The sequence below is a fragment of the Astatotilapia calliptera genome, chromosome 12 (assembly GCF_964374335.1).
Source record: "Astatotilapia calliptera chromosome 12, fAstCal68.1, whole genome shotgun sequence".
NCBI classification, from domain to species: domain Eukaryota; kingdom Metazoa; phylum Chordata; class Actinopteri; order Cichliformes; family Cichlidae; genus Astatotilapia; species Astatotilapia calliptera.
The window spans coordinates 29,153,404-29,166,383 of NC_137433.1; the positions used below are offsets into that span (position 1 = coordinate 29,153,404).

Genomic DNA, 12,980 nt, shown 5'->3' on the forward strand with positions numbered 1-12,980 from the left:
CATCATTGTAATACGATGGAAAAGGTAAAGAAGTAGTTCTTTGTTTGTTTTTAAATCTAGCTATCTGCAAAATTTTAATGTGATCAAATAAATTTCTGAACAGATGCATTCCAGATAGATTAATATATGCATAATCATGACAGTAAACTAAAGAGGTACACAGGAAAAGTCACAAATTGTGTTTGCCATATTACATGATGCACTGACTTTTAGAAGAAGGGTATAGCTACAGTATAGTTCTCAATTCAATGATATTGATATCAATGATATGATATTATACTATAAATGGACTATTAATGGCAAAAGGTAAATAAATGCATGACTATCTTCTAAGTATCTGTTGTATCATGGCTACAGTTGGATACAGAAAACAGGATAAGACGGAGCTAAAATATTTCCATTTCCTTGCACTAATTTTTTGATGAACATGGTTAAACAAATGAATTGTCCTTGATGTACAGTTTCTAGTAATACACTATAACGCTACAGATCTTTGTGTTTCTTTTTGTGTAATCGAACAACACAGTTGCTTCAGTCTCTGAAGTTTACTTTGCGAGAGACAGCTGGAGATCCATTCAGGCAGGCTTCTGTGCAAACAGGCCACATGTTAAATTAACTGGATAATCATCTATTGACAAGCACTTGGCACACATTCAATTTCTCCCTGTAAATGGACACAAACTAAACAAACTGCGTGCGTGTTACAACATGCTTCTAACAATTTCATCGCCCAGCATTATAACCCCCCCCCCCCCCCCCTTTAAAATATCATATTGTTTTATTATTAGAATCAGTCAAACACATACCAGCTGGTGAAAATCAAGTAAAAATCAGACAAATCACAAACACATTAGTGCTTCCTCAGTGGCTTTGGCTCAGTTGAATGACACTTGAAGGCAGCAGAAAGAAGACGCACTAAATTTTTCTTCACAGTTAAAAGTATTACAGTGCAGCAACTTCTTGTGAAAGAGAGGTTGGTGAGAATCTGCGGCCAAGCCAGCTGGAATCCAGTGAGTTCCAGCACAGATTTGTTACTGTAAACATAGTTACGATTTTTAGGTATTAATAGCAATATTTGTGTAACATTTTTAGCTTTTGTTGTAACTGCATTTAGTGTAGTGTGTGACCACTGCAGTAAAATAAATTCGTTTTCCTTCATCCCACAAAGTTTTGTTTTTCTGGACGTAGTGTTTTCAGTGGGAGAAACATTTAATCACATATCCAAGTGACTATTTCAGTCTCAACTGACTGCAGCTTTTTCCAACCATTTTTTATCAGTGGTGCTAGTTTCATTATGCAAATGTACTGTTTATATTGCTGGGAAACCTGCATTCAGCTGAGACTGAAGAAGTCACTTGGATGAGTGACGAAACGTCTCTCCCACTGAAAACGTTACGTCCAGATGAACAGAATCAACTTTCTGGGATTTCCTTACCTGGATGATCGAGCATACATCAAGACATGTTTTCCCTCATGTTACATACAGATGAATGCAAATGTCATTTTGCTTTCAGCATCAGAAGACCATCCACTTTGATTTAAAAAAAGAAGAAGTTATTCTTTGATAAAGAAGTCTGTTAGAGGTTATATTTGGCATCAGGGAAGACGTAACAAGACAAGACTTAAATCAGAGCACTGACAAAACATCTTTTTGACCATTCTGGTTGATCTCATGCCAAAGGAACATGTCATTTTGATAGCAATACTTCACTTGAATTAAGTTGCAGCATTTTGCAGGTTTACTATGGCAAACTACCACATGTATGAACTGTTTTGGTATATGCACATTCAGTGCTGAGAACTTCAAAAGATTTTCAAGAAATGTGTCAGATGTAAGAGACCAAAGTTTAAAAACATATCAGATATCCCACCTGATAGAAACAAGTTGTAATTTTATTTTATTATTTTTATTTTATTCATTTTTAAGCATTGTATAGTTATACCAAAGCAACAAATACATATAACATGCACAGTTAATGACTATTCAAACTTGAAAGTAAGTCATTCGCATTCTTTGGGTTTACTTATCTCACAGTACTGATGCTGATCCTTCAAAAATCAAGGCCATTACTAAAAAAACCCTGAACTCAGGTCCAGCAAACTATTAGAGAAAAAGGTCAGAGCTAAAAAAAGCTCTTACCTCTGGACAGGTAAACTGTTGGAGCTGATAAGCAGAGGAGACCTTCACCTCTGGCGTGCTATTTTAAGTTTTGGAGGTCATTCAACCCTTTTTATTTCTAATTTCGGCATGTTTGCAGTTTCGCAAACATAAGAGTATCTTTCAGGTCTAACATTGAGCAACCCCATAGCTTTGCATGGTGTTCTTCTAAAAGAAAAATCAATTATAAGTTTGGGCCACAGGGTTAGTTGACATGTCATGTTAAAAAAAAAGCATTCTAAAGTAGATTGAGGCTAAAAGTAATTCCGTATATAAAAGTAACAGATAACCTTGAAAACTTAAAACTTAACATTAATGGATAGTGAGTTCCTCAACTTAACAAATCACATAATATTACTGGGAGATCACGTTTATTGTGATGTTATTATGATCTAATTTAACAAAAATGCATTTTTTGAGAGTTTTCAGGCTTTTTTGTGAAGTCTGAAAACCACGGCAGTAAAGGCAAACAACATTAAAACATATTCAGTGCTCAAAATCAGAATCACAGAATCAGAATTAGATTAAAATTATGTGGTAGCCCTAATGTTTATTAAATAAATTTTTTAAATTGTGATTATGTATTTAAATAACCGATTAATAAAATATGAATGTATACTGAGCCAAGATAGAGCCTCTGTAGAAATAGAGTAAAGGCAAAATGTCATATCTGACTATTTCTATCAGCGTAGTCATTATAATAAACTCTAACTAAACTTTAGCTAAACTAAAACACAGCAGTCAAAAGTAAAATTAAAACTAGACTTAGAAATAAAAATTAACAAAAGATTTTGTACTATTATAGCAATTACTACTGCTTACGAAGCCATTTAAATAAATGCAGATGTCTATGTGATTGCCTGCTGGCGTTGTTGTATTGCATCATCTTGCTTTTAAATATAAAAGTTTGCAAAATATCACCAATAGCAATACAACAAAATCAACAAGTAAACACTAAAACAAGCCAAACCACTAAACTAAACTGAATTTAGAGCAAAAACAAAACAAAACAAAACCCAAAACCTTCTAACTAAATAAAAAATATAACACAATAGAAAATATGACACTAAAAATCTTATGCCAATAAAAAAAACAAGTTAAAATTTGTCTTCTTGCAATAAAATGAACACGTCATGAAATATATCTTGAGGAACAAGGTCAAAACATTTTAGAACTTTGCCCAGAGGTTATACCTCTTTGTGTGCATGTGGGCTTTTGTGTATGTTTGCACTTCTTTGGCCAGATGGGGTGAGGTTGGGAAGGGGAGGGCGATAGGATTTGGTGTGTCCAGCCCCCTTCACCTGAGAATAAAAGCAGCGGAGGATTGTTCAGTGGTACTCACACTTCACTCACTCTGCACACACACACTGGGTGGTCTCACACTCACCAAACTCCTAAAAACACACGCAAGCGAATTTTTTGTTAAGCCTGTGAAGATGCCTTGTGTCAGCGTTCAACTCGACCAGATGGTGAAGTTGCCTAGTAGCTACGACTCTGTGGTTGATAAAGTCATCGCGGTAAGATTTGTAGTCAGCAAATTTCCGGTGCTGTGATTCTTTTGTTCCTGTTAAAGTTTCTGTCCGGTGTTTATAATATGGTGTCAAATGGTTCTCACCTACTTCATCTCTCCTCTGAATGCAGGTGGACCAGATCCTGTCCGAGTTCAGGCTGAATAAAGAAGACCTGAAAGAGATCATGAAGAGGATGCAGCGTGAAATGGAGAGAGGATTGCGTTTGGAGACACATGAAGAGGCTAGCGTTAAAATGCTTCCAACTTATGTCTGCTCCACCCCTGAAGGATCAGGTGGGTCATGACTTCTGAAAGAGAGGATTGCCAGTGTTTAGATGAAGTCTTTCCTATGTGAACTTAAGTTTAATGTAGCACTGAAAGACTAATGTATGGTGTTTTCTCCCAATAGAGGTTGGTGATTTCTTGGCTCTGGACCTGGGAGGCACAAACTTCCGTGTGATGCTTGTGAAAGTGGGTGAAGACGAAGAGAGGAGCTTCAAGGTTGAAACAAAGAACCAAATGTACTCCATTCCTGAAGATGCCATGACTGGGACTGCTGAAATGGTTAGTAATACTCCGATTTATCTATAGAAGCAAGCATTTCTTTTTTTACTCTTGTGAAATAACTTTTTAATATCTCTGCAGCTATTCGACTACATAGCAGAGTGTATGTCAGATTTCTTGGACAAACACCACATCAAGCACAAGAAGCTTCCTCTGGGTTTCACGTTCTCCTTTCCAGTACGACATGAGGACATTGACAAGGTGGGTGAATTTACTCTCATACCCTTCTACCTCTAACAATTCCTTTATTTGCTGGACTTGTAGAAGCTTTTCATCTACAGTTCTTTATTTATTAGACCACCTGTCATAAAAACAAGAAAACAAACATTTTATACAAACATTTTACAAATGTTTCAAAATGTCTTTAGAACTAAAAATTAATGAAGAGCAGAGATGATTTCACTTTTTATACCCAAATGGGAGCCAACAAACAGTATAACAGTCTGTTCAGCAATGCAAGTAAATAACCAAAAAAACCACGATAGACAGGAGGTGGCAGAGTTTACGATGTAAAGATGCGATTAGAAATGAGTATGCTAGAGGGACAGCTCAGGTTGAGTGGTGTGGAGACTAAAACACAAAGGGATAGTGAATATTCTGGACAAAGGAAAGATGAAGATTAGTAATGTTAATTTAAGGTAGGTGATGGTATAATAAATAAACCACTGTATAATAAAGGTCATGCATTTAAAGTTTACTTCTTCTCTTTTTTTCTTTTTTTTTACCATAACAGGGAATCCTGCTTAACTGGACCAAAGGCTTCAAGGCCTCCGGTGCAGAAGGGAACAATGTTGTGGGTTTACTCAGAGACGCCATCAAGAGACGAGGGGTGGGTGGACGTATAGGATTCTTTCTTCTTAAAAGTACAGCTGTAGATATAGTGGTTGAATTTAATTCTGTGAATTAAAATTTTGTATCGTCACACAGGACTTTGAGATGGATGTGGTTGCTATGGTGAATGACACAGTTGCCACGATGATTTCCTGCTATTATGAAGATCGCAGCTGTGAAGTCGGGATGATTGTTGGTAAGAAGTTGTAAATGCACACGTGCAACCAGCCTGAAGTCTGACTCATATCTAGACTCTTGCAGAAATGAGCATCCATATAATGTTTGTGGGTCTGTTTTCTTACCAGGTACTGGTTGCAATGCATGTTACATGGAGGAAATGAGGACTGTGGAGCTGGTTGAAGGGGAGGAGGGCCGGATGTGTGTGAACACAGAATGGGGGGCTTTCGGAGACAACGGGGAGCTAGAGGACTTTAGACTGGAGTACGACAGAGTGGTGGACGAAGCCTCAATTAACCCCGGACAGCAGCTGTGAGTAAACGCAGAACATTATATTTAGTTCAAACATATAGCATACATGTCACACAGCTCTTTCATTTTCAAACGTCTACTGAATACACGTGCAGTCAGGGCTGCCACCTGTTTGAAGGGCTTAAAGTGGTGGGCGTGGAGTGTAAATTAAGTCATTTACAACATGTTACATGTTTTTTCTGAACTCATTATCATTGTCTGGTAGTACTCACCTGACCCTCACCTGAGCTTTCTGTGCAGTTGCTTAGTTACCCACTATTTTTCCTCAGGATGGTAGTAAATGGCCAGAGCCCTCATACGTCAGTGATGAGTTCAATGAAGCGGACGTCGGGTTAATCATCTATCTCTGCTGCTGCTTGCCAGTAACTGTTAGCCTAATGGCTGTTTACCTTTTATGCAGAGATTTTGCAGAGAGCTCAACCTCATTCAGCCTCTTTAGCTTCGGCGTCGCCTTCCCAACCCATTGTCATTCTTTCCCCAACCAGTCACAGTTGTTTGCTCATGTGTTTTATGACACACATCATTCCTGTTTAGCCCTCGTTTTCCCTCACATCTCCCATAAAATATTTTCCTGTCATTAAAATTGCCTCTCTCTCTCTCTTCTTTTCCCCCCTTATCTCCTGCAGATATGAGAAGCTTATCAGTGGGAAGTACATGGGTGAACTGGTGAGGCTTGTTATGATGAAGCTAGTAAATGAAGACCTGCTGTTTAATGGTGAAGCCTCAGAGCTGCTGAAGACACGTGGAAGCTTTGAGACACGCTATGTCTCACAGGTGGAGAGGTGAGTATCCTAACCTGGGCTGAGTAAACATTTTTTTTAAAGGAATGCTGCCAATTAAAAATATGACAAAAGATCCTATTTGTTATGCCTGAAAGCATTACATCTGTATATGAACAGATGGAAGAAAGTAACAGATCATGACTTGAGTTTATCAATGGAATATTTCATTAGGACAAAATTAAATAGTCTATGTGATGAAAACATGTGGCGTTTATTAAATTTTATATATTTAGTGGAACCAGAAATGAAAGAAAATATATTTTCAACACACTACATTTTCTGCATTGTGCCTCTAGAAGCTGAATTTGTAAATGTTTCTCTCTCTCTTTTTTTTACAGTGACACTGGGGATAGAAAACAAATCTACAACATCCTGTCCTCGCTGGGAGTTCTGCCCTCAGAGCTTGACTGTGACATTGTGCGTCTGGTCTGCGAGAGTGTTTCCACTCGCTCTGCTCACATGTGCGCCACAGGGCTCGCTGGTGTCATCAACCTGATGCGGGAGAGACGCAGCGAGGAAGCCATGAAGATCACAGTGGGCATCGATGGATCTGTCTACAAGTTGCACCCATGGTAAGGAATGCTCTTAGACTTTTGAATAGTGTATACTTTAATTAAACCTTTTAAATATATAAGCAAATTTAATCGTATGAGATTAGATGTACCTGCTCTAAAGAAAAAGTCAATTCTCCAAAAAAAGAAGAAAGAAATAGTCGAATGTGAACAGGAGAAGCAGAAAGTAGAAGATTCAAAACACATTTATGTATAGGGATTTTGTGTCTTAAACTTAAAAATTATTAGATAGCTGTTCTAAAGACACAAGAGGAAGTGAGAGAAATTAGGATGAGAAGATTGTTCTGACCAATTGTTTGTATGTCTCAGTTTCCGTGACAGGTTCCACAAAGTCGTCAGGGACCTAACACCTCACTCTGATATCACCTTCATCCAGTCAGAGGAGGGGAGCGGTCGTGGAGCTGCTCTTATCTCAGCAGTGGCCTGTAAAATGGCTACAAATCTGTTCGCGGATTAAGGGCAATTATGCACTGATCAGTCTCCTGAATGCGCAGTGATGAGGAAAGCTTGAACTCTGATGGGAGGATATTTATGAAATCCACTGATGTGCCCTTACTACAGGCTGTTTGTAAGAAAACTGATTGGTTATTGTTGTAGGGTGTAAAGACAAGAATGGATCAACCTCTTATTAGAGGCTGCACTTGGTAGTATCACACCAGGCTTTAGCAAATCCATAATTTCTGAACTTTCTGAACGTTGATTGTTGCACATAAGACAGACGTTAGTGTGAGAGCTGTTTAAGATTCATACTTCTTGTGTGTCACCTCCGTCTGGTTGTGTGGATGGGCGTATTTCATGAAGGACTTATGTAGTATTGATGACAGTGTATTATAATGCCAGTTTTGTAAATACGGCTGTAAATTATAACTAAATCAAGTTTATTAGTTTGTTGTGTAATTCCTGTTTGTGAGCAATTAAATATATCTTTGGTATTGTATATTTAAATGTTATGTTTACAAATTTTGTTACTGTGTTACCTAGTATAGTGTTGTTCTTTAAATGTGCTTTGGATGTGAATAAACCTAACTGTAAATAAAAGTACTTAATAAACTATAATACTTCAACTGAATCTGTTTTTATTTTCAACACCAAATATCAATTATTTTTGATAGCACAGCAAAAAAAAATTTTTTTTTCTTCTTCTCTGACATTCCAGCCTTCAAGGACTAAACAACATCAGTGTAATGTATCAAAACTGAAGGTAGTTGTCCTGATGTCATATTAATGAAATAAGAACTACCAAACATCAATATAATATCCTTCCTGTAAATGTAGCATGTATTGTAACAGATTGACAGGTCTGCTCAAATGTTCTAAGGAATATAATGAATACACTATATGAAGAAAAGATATCCATATCGTGGAAGATATCGGGCCACAATTAACATTTTTTCAGTTCCATTGACACAGATGTATAAAATCAAGCACCTAGCCACAGAGTCTGCCTTTAAAAACATATGTGAAAGAATGGGTTGTTTTAAAGAGCACGCTGAGTTTGAGCACGGTACTGTAATAGGATACTACAGTTGCAATAGATTACTTTGTAAAATTTCTTCACTCCTGGATATTCCTTCCTAGATATGCAAACCTCCTATGGCATTTACATCAGCAGGAAAACTGTGCACCAGAAGCTTCTTGGCATGTGTATTGCCCAAAACATTTGTCCGTATATTCATATGTATTATTAAATACATAAGTGTTAATTACACAAAGAGAAAGAAGAGACAGATACCTAATGTACCTGTAAGTATTTTAACTTGAAAATATATTGTTTTTTTTAACAATTACATTATTATTATTATTATTATTATTATTATTATTATTATTATTATTATTAATATTAATAATAGTTATTTTTATTTAAACATCATTACCAAAAGAAAAAGAAAATAAAACAGAAAACTTCTGAGAAAACCTTTGCATTGCAGTATAATCCAATATTATTCTCTGTAAAAACCTCCATCATAAATTAAGCTTCAGAGCTTGATTTAATCCGTGAATTATAAGAATTTATTTAAATGACTGTCAAATGTCCAAAGTCACTTTGCTGGTCTCCTTTCCTGTCGTCTCTGTTCTTATCTGTTTTTTCCAGCCCAGGGGAATCCTGTGTGCTTCACACTTATCACGTCCATTCAGCCACACACTGAAACAGCTTTAACCATGTAAGGGCCTCAGCTATCCATGGCAGTCTATTATAGGAGGGTAGGAGATAAGATAACACAGGCTATACATAAAACCCACCTAGCATCATCGCCTGGCTGGGAGCCCACCTTCATTCATTCAGACATGGTAAGGGAGTCACTGTTTTTAGTCTTTATGGTGATTTTAGAAGTCTTTCGCAAAATTGTAGATGCTGTGTATTTAAAAACATTCTTTACGTACTGTGCCCTCTATAGGATTATGTATAAGAGTAACTGTTTCTTTGTCTCAGGCAAGCAAGAAAGCTTCCAACAAGAGACAGAGGGGAGGACAGAAATCCTCCTCAAATGTCTTTTCCATGTTTGAGCAGTCTCAGATACAGGAGTTCAAGGAGGTAAAGTACCAGCTAATGACACCACTTCCTTTAAATTCCTGGGGAAATGATCTTGGAAAAGATGTATTACTGCAAACTTATTTTTGAGTATTTCCTAAAAGTATTGACAGTAAGTCTCTAAACTTGTTATTCGATAAAAGTTAACAAACATTTTTAATTATAAAACGCTTTCAAAATTGAGAAATGGTTCTGTGTCACACTTCATTTGAAATATTCTTTGTTCTTCATCCTACAGGCGTTTGGTTGCATTGACCAAGACAGAGACGGTGTTATCAAAAAACAGGACCTGAAGGAAACTTATGCACAACTGGGTAATTTCTTTACTTCCAACATTTGATCTTTTACATATTTCAAAGGTGGAAAATAGGTATAAACTGATAGCAAATAAACTACAATAAGTGAAAGCTGTAATGATGTTGACCTGCTACTGTTACTGCATTTAGTAAATGTATATTGGCATGTCTCTGTGTGTTTTTGTGTACCAGGGAAGCTAAATGTCAAAGAGGAGGAGTTGGATGAAATGTTGAATGAAGGGAAGGGTCCCATCAACTTTACTGTATTTCTGACACTTTTTGGGGAGAAACTCAATGGTGAGAGATTTACAGATGTTCAAAGAGATCTTTGAAATTCCTGTGAGGTGCTTTCAGGTGATGGAGAATTATATTTGATCTTCCTCCAGGTACTGATCCTGAAGACACCATACTAGCAGCCTTCAAACCTTTTGATCCTAATGGGACAGGCTTTGTTAATAAGGATGAGTAAGAACTCTTATCAATTAGCTTTCACGTTGTTCCGTGTGACCCATAGCATTATAGCAGGGGTCTTCAACTGCAGTCCTCGAGAGCTACTCTCCTGCAGCTTTTAGATGCATGTTGAATTACCTCTTTAGTATGCTATCAGGTGTGGCAAAGCCCTGGTAACAAGCCATTTATTTGATTCATGTGTGTTGGAGCAAGGATGCACCTAAAAGCTGTAGAATAGTACCTCTCAAGGACTGGAGTTGGAGACCACTGCATTAAAGTATCTTATTTTTCCTCTCCTTTAACATTTATTTATTTTTATTTAGATTTAGACGACTACTGATGAATCAAGCTGATAAATTCACAGCAGAGGAGGTTTGTGTTTTCAACTTTGTGTTTTGTTTTTGACAGATTCTCATATAATTTTTAAGATATTTTCAGTGGACAAACTTTCTCTTTATAAACCTACAGGTGGATCAGGCCTTCGCTCTCGCTCCCATAGATCCAACTGGAAACATTGACTACAAGTCTCTCTGCTACATCATCACACATGGAGATGAGAAGGAAGAATCATGAACGGCACAGTTGTGTGAAGGCATGTCGTAAAGTCCAACTAAACCCAGCTTACCTAATATAAAAATGCAAATGACTGCTATTAAAATTATATCTGAAAGTATTACACTCTCTCCACCTCATACCTTTGTAAAACAATTGGAAATTGAGAATTTTCTCATTTGTAAGTTACTAATAACGACCAATAAAGTTTTGGCCTCCTCAATACTCTCCTATTGCTTACAAATGCTCATGTTGTTAGGGAAAACTATATATTGAGTAAGACCAAAAATGCTGTAATTCCAAAAGAAATACATCTCCTGCATATGGAAACGGTCAGTACAGATGGTACTTATTTTCATTCCACAAAATATTTTAAGAGATTTTTTTCTATAAAAGAACATAAAGTAATTCCCAAGATGTCTGTGAAGCTTCTCAGTCATCCAGGTCATCGTAGTCTAAGGAGCTTGGAAAGAAAAGCGTCTGGACTTCTTTGAGTTGCTTGAAGACGTTTCACCTCTCATCCGAGAAGCTTCTTCAGTTCTAAGGTCAAATGGTGGAAAGTCCCAGATTTAAACCCAGTGGGAGTTTCCCCCCCAAAGAGGGACAAAGTAATTCCCAAGTTTAAAACCTAAGTTTGTCAGGATACTGCAGGCACAATGGTAAACCAAAAGCAAGCCTTTAAATATTAAAATAACTTCCCATAAAATAAATAAATTCTTTAGACAAGAATCCAAAAAAGCAAAAAAAAAAAAAGGAACAAGCTGGGCTGCAAGAGAGGGAAATGTGTGATATCTTGGCACAGGACACAGGGAGGATTGAGCACACACGGAGGGCTGATCAGGGATTAAACAGAAAATTATTGATATATGAATGATCAACAACAGGTGAAAACAATCAGGGAATCGGGTAAGGACAAACAGCAAGCAAAGTTAACTTTGAAAGTGAAACAGAAAAGAGACAGACATGAAAACTAACACCAGACAAGTGAACACTGGTAAATGGACTGGTTCTCATATCGTGCTTTTCTACCTGCGCACTCAAAGTGCTTTATACAAATTGCCTCATTCTCCAATTTACACAAGGAGATTTTTTAATGCTTCTCACATAAGTGCTTTCTATCTAACATTGAGACACATTCACACACATTCATACTGCATCGGAGAGCAACTTGGGGTCAGTATCTTGTCCAAGGATATTTATCATGCAGACTGGAACAGCCGGAGATGAAACCCCCAACCTTCCCAATCACTTGATGACCTCTACCTCCTGAGCTAAACATGGAAACGAGACATGTTGGTTACGGCATATAGTTGTAAAAAGGGTTTCTGGCTACGTTGGAAGTTACCATATAGATTTCTCTCGCGCTAGCTTGCATGGTCTGGTTCTATGCTCTCTAAGTGAACACAATTATCATGGCCCTCCTCCATAGGCACCTTTATTCCACAACTTTAAACAGCTGTGCTCCCCTGGATTAGCCCTAATCCATCAGTGAAATGTGCCGATTATGACTGAGGGACATGCACTTGGGGCACAAGTCACACCTTATACTCTTAATGTCACACAGGTTTGCCTAAGAAGCTTTGGATGTTACGCTGTTTCTTTTCTATAACAGGTGGAAATGAACAGCAACTAAGCTCTCCCACAGTGCAGGGTTTTCCCAGTCCCCTAGCTCTGTAAGTCAGACAGAAATTGTCCACACCACACTTTCCCCCTGTCTTTACTCTCTGGCAAGTCTGACATAACTTCCAACAAGGTCAAATTTTGCGTTGGAAAATAAAATTTCAGTTCCATTTTATTTATATAGTGCCAAGTTTTGCACCGGCCTGTGTAGGAGAGACAAAAGCAATCCCTGAGAGGGGTATGGGGACCAGCTCTCTTCTGGCAAGGTAAGGTGACACACGTATGCTAGACTATGTGGAAATCAGGGATTTGAAGAAGCCACGCATGCATAGTGTTTATATAGCTACAATGGCAAGTAGGGCGTGGCCACCACAGGTGATGTGTCTTAGAGTATCCATGTCATCAGTCCTCATACATATGGAATATGTGTAGGGTTTCCAGAGTGTCCACACAATAGAGAACAAAACAGTATCATTGTAATGAATCCACTTTTGACCAATAATGCAAGGCAAAACTGGATGTGGTTTTGATTTCAGGTGTGTTCAGTCACATTACCACAGGTGTATGAAATCAAACAACTCTCGGCTTTTACAAACATTTGTAAAAGAATTGGTCGAACGGTAAAT

At 37.6% G+C, this 12,980-nt stretch overlaps 2 protein-coding genes across 3 annotated transcripts; both read left to right on the forward strand.

The window, feature by feature from the left end:
• gck (glucokinase (hexokinase 4)) lies at nucleotides 1-7,970 on the forward strand. Of its 2 annotated transcripts, none has more exons than XM_026187401.2 (10): nucleotides 1-24; nucleotides 3,800-3,962; nucleotides 4,078-4,232; nucleotides 4,314-4,433; nucleotides 4,966-5,061; nucleotides 5,160-5,259; nucleotides 5,369-5,552; nucleotides 6,179-6,334; nucleotides 6,673-6,906; nucleotides 7,216-7,970. In XM_026187401.2, exons 1-10 carry the CDS (start codon nucleotides 16-18, stop codon nucleotides 7,361-7,363), a joined length of 1,365 nt encoding a protein of 454 aa, XP_026043186.1. In that variant the 5' UTR covers nucleotides 1-15; the 3' UTR covers nucleotides 7,364-7,970. The 2 variants fall into 2 exon arrangements, with proteins under 2 accessions (XP_026043186.1, XP_026043187.1); XM_026187402.2 differs by lacking the exon at nucleotides 1-24 and adding an exon at nucleotides 3,517-3,675.
• A 977-nt stretch (nucleotides 7,971-8,947) lies between these two features.
• Nucleotides 8,948-10,957, forward strand: LOC113034219 (myosin regulatory light chain 2, atrial isoform-like). Its single transcript, XM_026188616.2, has 7 exons — nucleotides 8,948-9,195; nucleotides 9,338-9,439; nucleotides 9,675-9,750; nucleotides 9,925-10,029; nucleotides 10,119-10,197; nucleotides 10,506-10,554; nucleotides 10,651-10,957. The coding sequence occupies exons 1-7, from the start codon at nucleotides 9,088-9,090 to the stop codon at nucleotides 10,753-10,755; spliced, it is 624 nt and encodes a 207-aa protein (XP_026044401.1). The 5' UTR covers nucleotides 8,948-9,087; the 3' UTR covers nucleotides 10,756-10,957.
• The last annotated feature ends 2,023 nt before the right edge of the window (nucleotides 10,958-12,980 follow it).